The 17500-nt window shown below is 46.2% G+C and overlaps 1 protein-coding gene across 1 annotated transcript in view; it reads right to left on the reverse strand.

Annotated features, from left to right (window-relative positions):
* LOC144532392 (equilibrative nucleoside transporter 2-like) overlaps positions 1 to 17500 on the reverse strand; it is a 32947-nt gene that overhangs the window by 11804 nt on the left and 3643 nt on the right. The window contains exons 3-10 of the mRNA XM_078273112.1: positions 16302 to 16383; positions 12433 to 12584; positions 7706 to 7845; positions 6651 to 6785; positions 6420 to 6517; positions 4019 to 4094; positions 3796 to 3905; positions 1236 to 1344 (exon numbers count right to left, since the gene is read on the reverse strand). Of these exons, the coding sequence (XP_078129238.1) occupies positions 1236 to 1344; positions 3796 to 3905; positions 4019 to 4094; positions 6420 to 6517; positions 6651 to 6785; positions 7706 to 7845; positions 12433 to 12584; positions 16302 to 16383 (902 nt within the window). The remainder of the gene's footprint in view (positions 1 to 1235; positions 1345 to 3795; positions 3906 to 4018; positions 4095 to 6419; positions 6518 to 6650; positions 6786 to 7705; positions 7846 to 12432; positions 12585 to 16301; positions 16384 to 17500) is intronic.

A 17500-nucleotide genomic window follows, 5' to 3' on the forward strand; every position in this document is an offset into this window, starting at 1 on the left:
TGTCGAAAAGCAGAACGCAGGTGGCAAAAAAACTAATCTCCAGGTCCATTATAACACCTATAAAGAGAGACTTCGCATTTATAATCTGGACCTGAGGACTGCAAGGCGGTCCTTCTTCTCGGACATTATTGCCAAAAACAATAATAACTCACGTGCTTTGTTTGCTACTGTCGATAGGTTAACTAACCCTCCAGTACCAGCAGCATCTGAACTTTTATACATATACACCGAGGCCTGCAATGATTTTGCCACCTTCTTCAAGGACAAAACTCAGAAAATTACAGTCAGTGCCTCGATATCGAGTACAGGGTATGTGTTGTCACAGTGTCCAGGCAAAACTAAGTCCAATATGACCCAATTCCATATGATTAACCGTAAAAACCTGGAGGACATTATACAACATCTGAAAACCTCCTCCTGTTGCCTTGATATTATACCAACTACCAATCGTTTGGCTTCAGATCTTCTACAGACTGTAAACACGTCTCTTCTCTCAGGTATCTTCCCACAGGCCCTGAAAACTGCAGTCATCAAGCCACTCTTAAAAAAAACCAATCTAGACACGTCACTAATGAGCAACTATAGGCCCATATCAAACCTTCCATGTTTAAGTAAAATCATTGAACGGTTTCTCAACAACTCCACCTTTTCTTGTCACTAAACAACAGTTCTGATGCCTTCCAGTCGGGTTTTCGCCAACACCACAGCACTGAGACGGCTCTTGTTAAAGTCTTTAATGACATCCACTTAAACACAGGTAGTGGCAACATTTCAGTCTTGGTGTTACTTGATCTCAGTGCTGCATTTGATACGGTCGACCGTGACATATTGGAAAACTGGGTTGGCCTTTCTGGCTCAGTACTAAACTGGTTTGAATCCTACTTAAGGAATAGGGACTACTTTGTGTCTATAGGCGTTGTATCGTGGGCGGGGCTAAGTGCCGGACGGAGCCACGGTGCCTCTGCTAAATAGTCTCAGGAAGGAGCTGGTTTTGGTGGAACATGTGGACGTTGAAAAGTTGTTTTAGTCGTGCAACAGAAAGCTGAGATTGGACAGATAGTCTAGCTAGCTGTCTGGATTTACCCTGCAGAGATCTGAGGAGCAGTTAACCATAGTCCTCACACATCAGCCGGAGGTTAGAACGCCAACACAGAGACAGAGGAAGGGGACGGACATCCGGCCGAAATGAGGGACATTCGGACCGGCAGAATTAAGTACGACCCTAGATGTCTCACCCCAGGCGGCGCTGTCTGTGTAGACGGTCCGAACTCGCACCGTGATCACAGGAAACACCGACAAGGTGACGGCAAACACGCACGTCACACACGCAGCCATCAGCCAGATCTGCAGGACACACAAAAAAGATTTAGTTATTAGACTCATGCTTTTAATATGTGCAGTGAAATGTGGCGGAGGAATGCTTGAGAGCAGGGCTGGCTCTAGCCCTTTGGCTGCCCTAGGCGAGAATGAGTTTTGCGCCCCCCCCACCCTAGTCTCGCAGTGCCTCCACAGATCTCCACAGCGCTGTGTCAGCGATAGAGTAGCAATGTATGTACATTTTAGTTTCTAGCTTGCATGTTAGTTAGATGGCACCAACATTTGGTCTAATCATAACTGATCTGGCAACCCAAAGGCCAGGGTGTAGCTCCCAGATCTGTGTGGTGACCTATGATGGGGGGGTCTGGGGGGCCTCCCCCTGAACATTTTGAGCATTACACACTTCATTTCCTGCATTCAGGTGGATTTTTATGCACCTATTTCTACCTTTTTCTGAATCAATGTATGCTGGAAATATCTTTATGTAAAGGGAAACATAGATTACACTCAAATATAAAACATGATGGAATATTTAGCAGTAAGACTCTCTATCTATTTATTCTCCTTTGGATCGACTTTTGTAATTCTAGAGTCAGCACACATGTAGACTATCATTTACTCCTCCCTCCTCTTTTGCATCTTTTGTTGAGGAATTAACCTCCTTAAATGTGCACATGACAATTATTCACCTCAATGATACATTCATTCATTTTAAAGAATGAATAAACCCCTGGACTGTAATATTTCAGATGTTTGAGCAACATTTCTGCTCATGTTCAAAACTTTGTGCACATTTAAAATATATCCCATCTGTGCTCTCTGAGATTTGGAGGAGTCGTGATATTTTGAGAAAAATGAAGTGATAATAGGCTATTACAAGAATAAAGTCACAATATTTCAGAAAATAATCCACCTGCACCACAGTCTGCTGTGCATTACGTGATTGCTCTGCTGATACGGTCGATCTCAGACCGTCTGACAGACTCAGAGCCCCGTTTGAGACTCTGGTCTCTGAATGAGACAACGTTCAGGGAAGTGGCTGAACGCTGCTCTACGTCGGCGGTGGAAACCCAAAACTAGACCTACTGCAGAAATACACAGAGCTCAAACGGGCCACATCTGCCGCAGCGTGCCGACAGCAGAGCGCGTCCTTTATAAACCTGAAGCTGCACAGACCACGGAAGCCGCGCTGCAGCAGCTCCGTGGTCTGTGCCGCTGCTCGTCTCTGTTGTTACAGCGAGAGAGGACGCTAAGCGACGCACAGGTCTGCTTCAGAGCTCCGTGTGGCTGAGGGGGGGGGCGTCCTGGGATGATCATGTTTAATAAACATGTTTTATTTCGCATGTCATTCTAATTCTATGACTAATGAGAAGTAGACCTAAGGGCGACACGGCGCCCCCAACACATTTGACGCCCTACGCAATCGCCTAGTTCGCCTATAGCAATCGCCGGCCCTGCTTGAGAGGATGAGATAAAAGGCTGAAATAATCATTAGAGCAAGAGTAAGAATAAGGAAGGATTTGATGTGTGAAGGGCAAAGATTGAAAGATAAAAAAAAAACATTTAAATACAAGTATATGTAATATCATATTAACCCTCCTATTTCTCTGCATTAGTACTTTCTGTCTCTAACCCTCCCGTTGTCCTCGGTTCACCTATTTTTTTTAAAAGTTTCCATATCAGAAATTTGGGTTTTCTTTCAGCCAAATTGTCAAAGAAACTAACGTGGATGGTTCCCTACAACCATTATTCTCCACAGGTGAAATAAATGATCAGTTCACTACTTTTACTGAAAGTGTTTTATTTAATTTTATAGCATTTGGAGAAAACAAAAGTGACAAAAATGTTGGAAAACGCTTCAAAAACGCGGGAAATACATCGAGAAAACATTAAAAAAAAAATGGAAAAACAAATCGACAAAAACCTCGGAAATAGTGACAAAAAAACCTGGAAAAATTAACAAAAACATATTAAAAAAAAATGCTGAAAGCAATCGATAAAAACATTTTTAAAAATAGCTGAAAAAAAAAAAAAACGTCGGAAATAGTGACAAAAAAAACTGTAAAAAAATCGTCAAAAAAAAATCCAATAATAAAAATAAAAGGCTGAAATAATCATTGAATAATCACTGAAAAAACTAATCGACAAAAACTTCGGAAATAGTGACAAAAAAACAGGAAAAAATCGACAAAAACATACAAAATAAATTGCTGAAAGCAATCGACAAAAGCGTCAGAAATAGTGACCAAAAAAACTGTAAAATAATCATCAAAAAAAAATCCAAAAAACTTGCTGAAACAATCGTCAAAAGCGTCGGAAATAGTGAAAAACCTGGAAAAGAACGACAAAAGGTTGAAAAAAAACCCAGAAAAAACAACGTTGCTTGTTGGTCGACGGGAAGACAACACAAGGGTTAACCAAAACACAAATATTTTCAAAATAAAATGAACATCCTCCGACGGAGGAGAAGTACTTCACCTTCTTAAGGACGTTCAGGACGGACGAGCGCTGCTGGTTCTCCTCCGGCTCCCCGATGAACTTCCTGTTCACCTCGAGGTCTTTACGGTTGTCGTTCAAGACTTTCATGTCTTTAAAAGGAAAGACATAAACATGCATCAGTGACGTCAGGTAGCCAAACCGACCTGGAAATGGCTGACGAAAACATTGTGGTGTTGCGGAGCGAGACTTTGTAGGAGCCGACCTGTGATGCTGAGGACTTCCTGTTTGGTCTCCACGTAATCAGACTGACTTCTGTTCAGGTAGAAACGAGCAAACTCCTGCGGAGGAGAGGCGACACTGTCAGAGGACTGGAGTGTGGGTCTCACAGAGGGCAAGAATCTGGCGATACCATACGTACCACGACACCGGTCACGATTCAATATACTGCAATATATTTCGATACTGTGCGTAAGGCGATATATTGGGATTTATTTTTAAAGTATAATTTTAGAAAACTAATATTTAAAAAAAGACATGATGTGCATAAAAGTCAAAGAAGTTTACTTTAGGTCAACATCAGTTTGGGATTGTGGTTCCCAGGTTCTTAGTGAGCTAATGTTTATATGCTAACGTAGACCAAAGTTCAGCCATAGCTACGTTGTTAGCTTCTAGCAAAAAGTCAGGCCCTGTTAGGCACTGCTAGGTACTGCTAGCCACTGTCAGGCACTGTTAGGCACCGTTAGGTACCGTTAGGCACCGCTAGGCACCGCTAGGCACCGCTAGGCACCGCTAGGCACCGTTAGGCACTGCTAGGCACTGTTAGGCCCTGTTAGGTACCGTTAGGCACCGCTAGGCACCGTTAGGCACCGTTAGGCACTGCTAGGCACTGTTAGCCACTGTTAGGCACTGCTAGGCACTGTTAGGCACTGTTAGGCACTGCTAGGCACTGTTAGGGCACTGCTAGGCACTGCTAGCCACTGTTAGGCACTGCTAGGGCACTGCTAGGCACTGTTAGGCACTGTTAGGCACTGCTAGGCACTGTTAGGCACCGTTAGCCACTGTTAGACACTGTTAGGCACTGTTAGGCACTGCTAGGCACCGTTAGCCACTGTTAGCCACTGTTAGGCACCGCTAGGCACTGTTAGGCACTGCTAGGCACCGTTAGCCACTGCAGGGCACCGCTAGGCACTGCTAGACACTGCTAGGCCCTGTTAGGCAAGGACACTAGTGTTGCGTCCCAGCATAGCCATCTAGCGGTAGGGGGTTTAAACACAACATGAATGTGAACCACTGTGATCTATACAGTATATAGATTATTTCGCAATACAGTATTGAGAAATAAAATATCGCGATATTCAAGTGTATCGATTTTTTCTTACACCCCTTAAGAAAGGGCTTATTGTTGTTGCTTAAAAGAACTAAATTGGATTAAAGAACACAGCAGGACGTCTTAGGGCTCCTGCACACTGGCTGCGTGGCGTGAGCGTGGCATTTCTGTTGCGTGTCAGTTGCATGGCGGCTGCGTGGTGTGGCGCATCCCCCATCTCTCTCCCACCTTTCCTGTGTAACCACTGTCACTGTCTAATAAAGGGAAAAGCGCCCAAAAAATAATCTTAACAAAAACCTCGAGACTTTCAAACATCAACATGTCATTTATTAATATGTATTCATGTCTAAATGACATATAAACATCTTTTCCTGTTCTATTTTGCCGTCAATACTGCTGACGTTGTCTTTGCTGTAATCAGATCAGTATATAGTTATGTTTAACATTTCATTCTATCAATGGGAAACATACACGTGTACAGACAAGGCTAGCAGCAGCAGCAGCAGCAGCAGCAGCAGCAGCAGTAGCAGCAGCAGCAGCAGCAGCAGCAGTAGTAGTAGTAGTAGTAGTAGCAGCAGCAGCAGCAGCAGCAGCAGCAGCAGCAGCAGTAGCAGCAGCAGTAGTAGCAGCAGCAGCAGTAGCAGCAGCGGCAGCAGCAGCAGCAGCGGTGGCAGCGGCGGCAGCGGCAGCAGCGGCAGCGGTAGCAGCGGCAGCAGCGGCGGCAGTGGCTAGCAGCAGCAGCGGTAGTAGTGGTAGCAGCAGCGCAGCGGTAGTAGTGGTAGCAGCGGCAGCAGCAGCAGCGGCAGCAGCAGCGGGGTAGTAGCGGCAGCAGCAGCAGCAGCAGCAGCAGCAGCGGTAGTAGTAGTGGCAGCAGCAGCGGCAGCAGCAGCAGCGGTAGCAGCAGCAGCGGCAGCAGCAGCAGCAGCAGCAGTAGTAGTAGTAGTAGTAGTAGTAGCAGCAGCAGCAGCAGTAGTAGTAGCAGCAGCAGCAGCAGCAGCAGCAGCAGCAGCAGCAGCACCGCGTCAGACACGTTTCTGGTGTGTAAAGACATAGAAAACGCCACGCAACTGACACGCCACGCTCACGCCACGCAGCCAGTGTGTAACCGGACTTAACATGCATGCGTTTTCGCACGTGCGTGTCACACAGGCAGTGTGCAAGCTCTAACCTGTTAACATGGGAGCCCAAATAAAACCGGACACGCCACGCAGCTGACACACTCACGCAGCCAGCGTGAAGGAGCCCTTAGAAATGAGCTGTTTCAAATGACTCTCCCACAGCTGCACAACCCTGCTGCAAATCACCCTTTGATCCCTTTTTAGGAGAAAGTCCTCACCAGGTGTGGCAGCAGCAGGTAACACAGCAGAGTCCCCAGAGTGGCCACACACGGGGTGATGAAGTATCCCAACGCAGCCGATCTTTCCTCTGCATTACCTGCGGCGCGACAGAGACGCTTCAGCTTCGTTTACATCATTCAGCTGCCTGCGGATTTTGTAACTACTACCGAAACACCAGGACTGTGTGTGTCAGAGCGGCTCCAGGTTGGTTAGTTCAGGTTTGTACTCACTCAGGATGGAGAGGAGCATCGCGAGCGCTGCGAAGATCCCGGCCAGACCCTGACCGCTCATGAACAGAGTGCTGTAACGGGGGGGAAACAGACCGACCATCCCAAACAGACTGCCCTGCAGCACTGCCCCGAACACTACGCACACACACACACACACACACACACAGACAGACACACACACACACACAAATACACACACACACACGCACACACACACAGACAGACAGACAGACACACACAGACCATTATGATTATTATTTGTATAGTAGAGTAATATAATACCATGATTTAATAAGTACAGTCAAACTAATAAACTAAAAGAATCACGTCATATACATTCTTCCCAAGTACATTTTATGTCGAAAAGCCACAAAACATAAACAAAAAAAACGACTTAAACGTCAAAAAAACGAGACAAACACATAAAAAACTGACAAAAAAACATTATCGGACTCATGATCAGGGGTTGAAAAGTTAGTGTGTGTGTGTGTCTGTCTGTGTGTGTGCGTGTGTGTGTATTTGTGTGTGTGTGTGTCTGTGTGTGTGTGTGTCTGTGTGTGTGTGTGTCTGTGTGTGTCTGTCTGTGTGTGTCTGCGTGTGTGTGTATTTGTGTGTGTGTGTGTCTGTGTGTGTGTGTGTCTGTGTGTGTCTGTCTGTCTGTCTTTGTGTGTGTGTGTCTGTGTGTGTCTGTCTTTGTGTGTGTGTGTGTGTGTGTCTGTGTGTGTCTGTCTGTGTGTGTCTGTCTTTGTGTGTGTGTGTGTGTGTGTGTGTGTGTGTGTGTGTGTGTGTGTGTGTGTGTGTCTGTGTGTGTCTTTGTGTGTGTGTGTGTGTGTCTGTGTGTGTGTGTGTGTGTGTGTGTGTGTTTGTGTGTGTGTGTGTGTGTCTGTGTGTGTCTGTCTGTGTGTGTCTTTGTGTGTGTGTGTGTCTGTGTGTGTGTGTCTGTGTGTGTGTGTGTGTGTGTGTGTGTGTGTGTGTCTGTGTGTGTGTGTGTGTGTGTGTGTGTGTGTGTGTGTCTTTGTGTGTGTGTCTGTGTGTGTGTGTGTGTGTGTACTTACTGTTGATGAACCAGATGGTTGCCATGGTGGCGGAGAAGAAGGTGTCCGGCAGCATGGGGACCCGCACCAGAGCGGCCGTGAGGGAGAAGAGGAGGAGGATGGCGCTCAGGCTGAAGGCCACGCGAAGACGCTCCCTCACCCTGCAGGGACGACACGGCCACGTTTACTTACACACTGATTTCTAAAGACCTTTAACACCACATTAAAGTACAACGAAATGCAGAGTCACAAAAGCTACTTGCAAAGTAAGTAAAAATGATTAAAACAGGTTAAAAGCGACACAGAGTAATAATGATCCGTACATATACAGCAAATGATACATGTAGCACAAAAGTTAAGGACATTTTGTGTTTGGTAGATTATTTCTCTGGGGTAACAAGGCTTTTTGGCACTAAATCTTATACCGTTGGAAAGCCTGTTTAGTTCCCTTTCAAATGGTGACGTAATGAAAGGAGACCCAGGACTAGGTGGAGGCACGTCCAGCTGGGAGGAGGCCTCGGGGAAGACCCAGGACTAGGTGGAGGGACGTCCAGCTGGGAGGAGGCCTCTGGGAAGACCCAGGACTAGGTGGAGGGACGTCCAGCTGGGAGGAGGCCTCGGGGAAGACCCAGGACTAGGTGGAGGGACGTCCAGCTGGGAGGAGGTCTCGGGGAAGACCCAGGACTAGGTGGAGGGACGTCCAGCTGGGAGGAGGCCTCGGGGAAGACCCAGGACTAGGTGGAGGGACGTCCCAGCTGGGAGGAGGCCTCGGGGAAGACCCAGGACTAGGTGGAGGGACGTCCCAGCTGGGAGGAGGCCTCGGGGAAGACCCAGGACTAGGTGGAGGGACGTCCCAGCTGGGAGGAGGCCTCGGGGAAGACCCAGGACTAGGTGGAGGGCACGTCCCAGCTGGGAGGAGGCCTCGGGGAAGACCCAGGACTAGGTGGAGGGACGTCCAGCTGGGAGGAGGCCTCGGGGAAGACCCAGGACTAGGTGGAGGGACGTCCCAGCTGGGAGGAGGCCTCGGGGAAGACCCAGGACTAGGTGGAGGGACGTCCCAGCTGGGAGGAGGCCTCGGGGAAGACCCAGGACTAGGTGGAGGGACGTCCAGCTGGGAGGAGGCCTCGGGGAAGACCCAGGACTAGGTGGAGGCACGTCCCAGCTGGGAGGAGGCCTCGGGGAAGACCCAGGACTAGGTGGAGGGCACGTCCAGCTGGGAGGAGGCCTCGGGGAAGACCCAGGACTAGGTGGAGGGACGTCCAGCTGGGAGGAGGCCTCGGGGAAGACCCAGGACTAGGTGGAGGGACGTCCCAGCTGGGAGGAGGCCTCGGGGAAGACCCAGGACTAGGTGGAGGGACGTCCCAGCTGGGAGGAGGCCTCGGGGAAGACCCAGGACTAGGTGGAGGGACGCCCAGCTGGGAGGAGGCCTCGGGGAAGACCCAGGACTAGGTGGAGGGACGTCCCAGCTGGGAGGAGGCCTCGGGGAAGACCCAGGACTAGGTGGAGGGACGTCCCAGCTGGGAGGAGGCCTCGGGGAAGACCCAGGACTAGGTGGAGGCACGTCCCAGCTGGGAGGAGGCCTCGGGGAAGACCCAGGACTAGGTGGAGGCACGTCCAGCTGGGAGGAGGCCTCGGGAAGACCCAGGACTAGGTGGAGGGACGTCCAGCTGGGAGGAGGTCTCGGGGAAGACCCAGGACTAGGTGGAGGGACGTCCAGCTGGGAGGAGGCCTCGGGGAAGACCCAGGACTAGGTGGAGGGATTATATCTCCAACCTGGCTTGGGAACGCCTCGGGATCCCCCAGTCGGAGCTGGTTAATGTGGCTCGGGAAAGGGAAGTTTGGGGTCCCCTGCTGGAGCTGCTGCCCCCGCGACCCGATACCGGATAAGGGGACGAAGATGGATGGATGGACCTATTTTTAATTTAGTCTTAGTCTTGTGCCAAATGTCCTTGTTAGTTTTAGTCATATTTAGTCATCCACATATCTTTTTTTGTTAGTCAAGTTTTAGTCGACTAAAAGTCTCGTCATCTTAGTCTAGTTTTAGTCAAAACATTTTAGTCTTTTTTTAAATAATAAATTATTTCTGAGATTATTTTGATAATCATTTCAGTCAAATAGTTATATAAAAATAAATTATATAAAGCTATATAAATATCGAGCCTTGTCCTTATTTCACCAGTAAATTCCTGTTAAACGACAAAAACAACCACTGAATGGGAAAAGGGTATTTTACAATAACATTGAACACAGCACAAGGCTGGCGAGGCTGGCGAGCGTATGTGTTGTTTTTCACACAACGGCAGCTGCAGACTGTCGTACGTCCCCCTGTTGTAATCCTCTCCAGTGAAATACAGACATACTTTTATACCGTTTAGCTGTCAGCATTTTAACCATGTTTAATCCAGCTAGCTAACGGTAGGCTAACGTTACCTGCTGTCTAGTATAGTGTTAACTAGCTAACGGTAGGCTAGCGTTACCTGCTGTCTAGTATAGTGTTAACTAGCTAACGGTAGATAACGTTAGCTGCAGTCAGGTATAGTGTTAACGAGCTAACGGTAGGCTAACGTTAGGCTAACGTTACCTGCTGTCTAGTATAGTGTTAACTAGCTAACGGTAGGCTAACGTTAGCTGCAGTCAGGTGTAGTGTTAACGAGCTAACATTAGGCTAACGTTACCTGCTGTCTAGTATAGTGTTAACTAGCTAACGGTAGGCTAACGTTAGCTGCAGTCAGGTGTAGTGTTAACGAGCTAACAGTAGGCTAACGTTACCTGCTGTCTAGTATAGTGTTAACTAGCTAACGGTAGGCTAGCGTTACCTGCTGTCTAGTATAGTGTTAACTAGCTAATGGTAGGCTAGCGTTACCTGCTGTCTAGTATAGTGTTAACTAGCTAACGGTAGCTAACGTTAGCTGCAGTCAGGTGTAGTGTTAACAAGCTAACGGTAGGCTAACGTTACCTGCTGTCTAGTATAGTGTTAACTAGCTAACGGTAGGCTAGCGTTACCTGCTGTCTAGTATAGTGTTAACGAGCTAACAGTAGGCTAACGTTAGGCTAACGTTACCTGCTGTCTAGTATAGTGTTAACTAGCTAACGGTAGGCTAACGTTAGCTGCAGTCAGGTGTAGTGTTAACGAGCTAACGGTAGGCTAACGTTAGCTGCAGTCAGGTGTAGTGTTAACGAGCTAACGGTAGGCTAACGTTACCTGCTGTCTAGTATAGTGTTAACTAGCTAACGGTAGGCTAGCGTTACCTGCAGTCAGGTGTAGTGTTAACGAGCTAACGGTAGGCTAGCGTTACCTGCAGTCAGGTGTAGTGTTAACGAGCTAACGGTAGGCTAACGTTACCTGCTGTCTAGTATAGTGTTAACTAGCTAACGGTAGGCTAGCGTTACCTGCTGTCTAGTATAGTGTTAACGAGCTAACGTTAGGCTAACGTTACCTGCTGTCTAGTATAGTGTTAACTAGCTAACGGTAGGCTAACGTTAGCTGCAGTCAGGTGTAGTGTTAACTAGCTAACAGTAGGCTAACGTTACCTGCTGCTAAGTGTAGTGTTAACTAGCGTCCCCGTGCAGCGATGCTTCGGTTGCCTCTAACGTCCGTTTAGGAGCATCAGAGAGAAGCACAGGCATTTAAGTAACACCGAAATCCGTGTTGCTGTTCGGTCTGGTAGATAACGGTCGTTAAGACACCGGTCGGTGCCGTATTAGCAGCGGGTCTCGGTACCCAACCCTAGTAACATCTGAATATTATATCTCATGATGGAAAAGTAGAGACGATTGTAGACGGAAATGAAGAGAGATTTTATCTTAGTTTTTATTTTATGCAAAACATTTAGTCTCGTCTTTTTTCGTCAACAATAATGCATGTTAATTTAGTCTTAGTCAGCATTTTAGACATTGGTGCAGTCTCGTCATCGTCTCGTCTTAGTCATGGAAAAAAAGGACGTTGACGAACATATTTAGTCTCGTCTCATCTGACGAAATTAACACTACTGCCAATGCCAAACAGCTTATTCTGCCATTGACTCGTTTGGTGGATTGGATGATAGAAGTTTGAAGAAACAAGACATATTGGCAATTGAACAATTGATTAATTTCACCAACAGGAGCCTCAATAGCGTGTGGAAGAACCATACACAGCCACAACAGCCTGGCACCACCTCCTCATGCTGGTCACCAGCCTGGTCACACACTGATGTGGGATGGCATCCCATTCTTCAACCAGCATTTGTCGCAAGTCAGCCAATGTGGTTGTGTTGGTCACTCTGGCACCAACAGCACGCCCAAGCTGATCCCACAAGTGTTCAACGGGGTTGAGGTCAGCACTGCTGGTTGAAGAATGTGCTGGTGACCAGCATGAGGAGGAGGTGCCAGGCTGTTGTGGCTGTGTATGGTTCTTCCACACAGGAACTAAACAGGCTTTCCAAAAGTATAAGATGTATTGCCAAAAAGCCTTGTTACCCCAGAGAAATAATCTACCAAACACACATTTGTGCCACAGAATAAAAATAAAAAAATAAAAACATTTCGATGAGCAGTAGAGAGTGTTACATTAAGACCTGTTTAACATTATTTATTTATTTAACACAATACTCTAGACTTTTTAAGGCCTAATATTTCGATTTTCAAATTTTGAAATAAGCAATTCACATTTGTTTAATCGTGGTCTTCACGATTAGCTAATTGCATTCTTTCAAATGGGGGTTTCGTTCAGCCCTTGTCGGGACAAAGTTTACACGTTGGAAACTCACCACTGATACACGAAGGAGTTGAGCAGCGTGAACAGCAGCAGGGGCAGCTGGGAAAGCAAGGCCATCCAGCTGTCATAGTTGTAGTCTTTAGTCGTCGCGCTAGACGTGCCGTTGGAGGTGATGTTTGGGACGGCGAGGCGCTGGTTGAAATACTTTAACAAAGAGGGAAAAGAAAAAGAATCCTTCAAAGTCTTTATATTAAATAGCATAATACATGTTCAGTAATTAATCTCTAGAGCAACTCAGGTACTCCAGCTGTGGGTTCAACATTGGCAGCATTTTTCTGCATCAATTTATGGTGCAAATGTCTTATGTGAAAGGTTTTTTTTGGAGGGGGGGGACTGTCCAGTTTTGATTCCTGTTGTCTTCGTGACAAATTTGACCCATTTTCAAAAAGTTTCAATATCAGAAATTTGGGTTTCTTTCAACCAACTTGTCAAAATAAATAACGATGGTTCCATAAAACGCCAGTGTTTCCTCTATGTTGATAGCATAGTGGCGGTCCGCCACGGTAAAATTTCCAGCGCCACGGTATCAGAAATAGGGCAGACGCACAACAGGGTTTCCGCTATGTACACCGCGCACCCCCGCTCCTTCAGCTGTTTATGAAAAGTCATAAAGTCGTAGCGCCGTCTGCTCTACTGAACTCAAGCAACTGTCATCCGCTCTCTCTCCCCCCTAGGATGAGAGCTCTCTCCCCCTAGGGTGAGCTCTCTCTCTCTCCCCCTAGGATGAGCTCTCTCCCCCTAGGGTGAGCTCTCTCTCTCTCCCCCTAGGATGAGAGCTCTCTCCCCCCTAGGGTGAGCTCTCTCCCCCCTAGGATGAGCTCTCTCCCCCTAGGATGAGCTCTCTCCCCCTACGGTGAGCTCTCGCTCCCCCCTAGGATGAGAGCTCTCTCCCCCTAGGGTGAGCTCTCTCTCCTCCCCCCAGGATGAGAGCTCTCTCTACCCCTAGGATGAGCTCTCGCTCCCCCTAGGGTGAGCTCTCTCTCCCCCTAGGATGAGCTCTCTCTACCCCTAGGGTGAGCTCTCTCTCCCCCTAGGATGAGCTCTCTCTACCCCTAGGGTGAGCTCTCTCTCCCCCTAGGACTAGGGCGTTCCAACTGGAACAGTGACAGGACGTCATCACTCGCCAAGTTATGGCAACCAAATAACCAACAGGGCGAATACTACTTCACTCAATAAGTGATAAACAGCGACAAAAGCCGCGACATAAAATCTGCACTCACGCCCGTGAAATATGACAGCTACAGTTTATTGGAAAATAGTGTTGGGCACACTGACTTTGATGAATGTACTGTTTATCAGACCCCAGATGAGACAAGAAGCTAACGTTAGCTAACGCTGCTGTGACGGCCCCTCTGCCTCTGACTCGCCGCTGCAGGAGTCTGTGTGTATTCCTCCGACACGCTGTAGTAACGTTACTGATTTAAAACCGTTTTCCAGGTTAGTAAAACGTAGCTAGTAATGTTCACTCAGCGTTTAGTTTTGTTGTTAAACTGTGTGTAAAATGAGCGCTGACGTTAAATCACCCTACGGTACCGTCTATTTGCTGGATGGTTTCAAGCTAACGGTCGGTAGCTAACATTAGCAGAAAAGCCCGTAAAACATTCTAGAGGAAACACTGAACGCTCTTCACAAGTTAGGTAAATGATCAGTTTACTACTTTCATTGAATTTGGGGGATTTATTCAATTTTATAGCATGTGGAGAAAAATAAAAAAAATAAAAATCATTGGAAAAAGTGACAAAAACAAAAAATAAATGTATTTTGACCCAGAAAAACAAAAGGTTGCATGAAAGAGAACACAAGGGTTAATTGGGTCATAATTAGACCTGCAAGCTGTTGTCAACTAGTACATTTATCGCCAACTATTTTGATAATCGATTAATATGTTTGAGTCATTTTTTTTACACCATTTAGTGTCAGCATTTTAACCGTGTTTACTCCAGCTGCTAGCTAACGGTAGGCTAACGTTACCTGCTGCCAAGTGTAGTGTTGACTAGCTAACGGTAGCTAACGTTACCTGCTGCCAAGTGTAGTGTTGACTAGCTAACGGTAGGCTAACGTTACCTGCTGCCAAGTGTAGTGTTGACTAGCTAACGGTAGGCTAACGTTACCTGCTGCCAAGTGTAGTGTTAACTAGCTAACGGTAGCTAACGTTACCTGCTGCCAAGTGTAGTGTTGACTAGCTAACGGTAGGCTAACGTTACCTGCTGCCAAGTGTAGTGTTGACTAGCTAACGTAGGCCAACGCTCGCCGCCGGGTAGTGTTAACTAGCTAACGTAGCTAACGCTACCTGCGTCAAGTGTTAACTAGCTAACGGTAGGCTAACGCTACCTGCCGTCAGCGTAGTGTTAACTAGCTAACGGTAGGCTAACGCTACCTGCCGCCAAGTGTAGTGTTAACTAGCCAACGGTAGGCTAACGCTACCTGCCGCCGAGCGTAGTGTTAACCAGCTAACGGTAGGCTAACGCTACCTGCCGCCAAGTGTAGTGTTAACTAGCTAACGGTAGGCTAACGCTACCTGCCGCCAAGTGTAGTGTTAACTAGCTAACGGTAGGCTAACGCTACCTGCCGCCAAGTGTAGTGTTAACTAGCTAACGGTAGGCTAACGCTACCTGCCGCCGAGCGTAGTGTTAACTAGCTAACGGTAGGCTAACGCTACCTGCCGCCAAGTGTAGTGTTAACTAGCTAACGGTAGGCTAACGCTACCTGCCGCCAAGTGTAGTGTTGACTAGCTAACGGTAGGCTAACGTTACCTGCTGCCAAGTGTAGCGTTGACTAGCTAACGGTAGGCTAACGTTACCTGCTGCCAAGTGTAGTGTAGACTAGCTAACGGCAGGCTAACGTTACCTGCTGCCAAGTGTAGTGTTGACTAGCTAACGGTAGGCTAACGTTACCTGCTGCCAAGTGTAGTGTTGACTAGCTAACGGTAGGCTAACGTTACCTGCTGCCAAGTGTAGCGTTGACTAGCTAACGGTAGGCTAACGTTACCTGCTGCCAAGTGTAGTGTAGACTAGCTAACGGCAGGCTAACGTTACCTGCTGCCAAGTGTAGTGTTGACTAGCTAACGGTAGGCTAACGTTACCTGCTGCCAAGTGTAGTGTAGACTAGCTAACGGCAGGCTAACGTTACCTGCTGCCAAGTGTAGTGTTAACTAGCGTCCCGTGCAGCGATGCTTCAAAATTTCTCTGTTTCCAGCTTGTTAAATGTGAATATGTTTCTAGTTTCTTCTCTCCTCTGGGACAGTAAACTGAATATCTTTGAGTTGGGGACAAAACCAGACATTTGAGGACGTCATCTTGGGGCTTTTTGGGAAACACTGATCCACATTTTTCACAATTTTCTGACATTTTATACACCAAAACAACTCATCCATTCATCCAGAAGATAATCCAAACATTAATCAACAATGAAAATAATCAGTTAATTGCAGCCATAGTGCAAAATAAGAAATCTACGTGAGGAGACTTTGGCATTCATTTCATCACCTGAGACTGTAGGGCTGCACGATATGAGGAAAATGTCAAATTGCGATTATTTTGAATGATATTACGATTGCGATATGATTCACGATATTGGAGGGAATGATCAATTTTCATTGAAACACAAATAAAAATGTACTATAGTCATGAAGTGTGATTTTTGCAAGAATCTGTACCAAACAAAGCTGTTTTCTGTAGTCTGTAGGATAGGATCTGTAGGCCCAGGACGTCTCTGCAGCTCCACAATACTTCAGTCTTACTACGTCAGAATAGTTAGACATATATTTTGCCTTTAACAAATATTGCACCCCCCTGCGATTTGGATATTGCACTAGTCCATATTGCGATTTCGATAAAACTGCAATTAATTGTGCAGCCCTACCTGAGAGGCCGTCATGAAGAAGTTCCACGGCAGCAGAGTTCCCAGACCGAGCACGAAGATGATGGCGCCTACAGCCTGACCGCTGTGGAAAACCAAAACATAAATGTATGATCTGATCTAGAGGTGCAACGATGAATCGATTAGTTGTCAACTATTAAATTAATCGCCAACTATTTTGATAATCAATTAATCGTTTGAGTAATTTTTTTATTAAAAAAAATAAGATTTCTCTGATGTCCAGCTTGTTAAATGTGATTATCTTCTAGTCTTTTCTCTCCTATGGGACAGTAAACTGAATATCTTTGAGTTTTGGACAAAACAAGACATTTGAGGACGTCATCTTAGGCTTTTTGGGAAACACTGACCCACATTTTTCACCATGTTTTGACATTTTTATAGATCAAACAACTAATCGACTATGAAAATAATCGTTAGTTGCAGCCCTAATCTGACACAATCCACAGTCTCACAATCCATGTTTCATCAGGGCTGTTGCAATATATCGATATTATATTGATATCATGATACGAGGCTAGAAATCGCTCTTAGATTTTCAATATCTTAATATCATGCATTACAGTAACAGAACATTATATAACGCTTGTAATCGGCAGCCGCAGACCAGGCTGCAATGTAACCCTACGGGCAAATGATCAGCGTCAGTCAGCGTCTAAGTGTCTGGACAACATTATGGAAAGGATCCCTACAGAGATAGAGCTTTAAAACCTTCTTTTGAGACCTTTCTGTTTGACTCAGAAACAGCTCTAAACCCACCAGACTCCATGTAAAAAACTGTACTTTTTAGCGTGTATAGAGCCAACATATTTCCACATGTAAATCTGTAAACTATGTGTTCATTTCAACCAAAACTGGAGTTGTGATGGTTGGAAAAGTGGAAAGACGACCCAAAAACATTTGGATGTAAATGTACTGTACATTTGATGGATTCCTCGTTTTCTATGAATAAAATAGACTTAGAATAGAGTCTAAAACATTTGATTTGGGGAAAAGAAAGACCATTCTCAAACTGTTGTTTGTACTGTAAATACGGCAATTACTTCTGTTTCTATGCATGTATTTAACTTTTTTAACAATACATTTTAAATGAAACTTTAGAACACTAATATACCTCATATTCTGCTCATTTTCAGGTTCATAACTGTATTTTTAGAAGTTGTACCAGAATAGGTTTACATGGT

This window comes from Sander vitreus, chromosome 2 (assembly GCF_031162955.1).
Source record: "Sander vitreus isolate 19-12246 chromosome 2, sanVit1, whole genome shotgun sequence".
In the NCBI taxonomy this organism is placed as follows: Eukaryota; Metazoa; Chordata; class Actinopteri; order Perciformes; family Percidae; genus Sander; species Sander vitreus.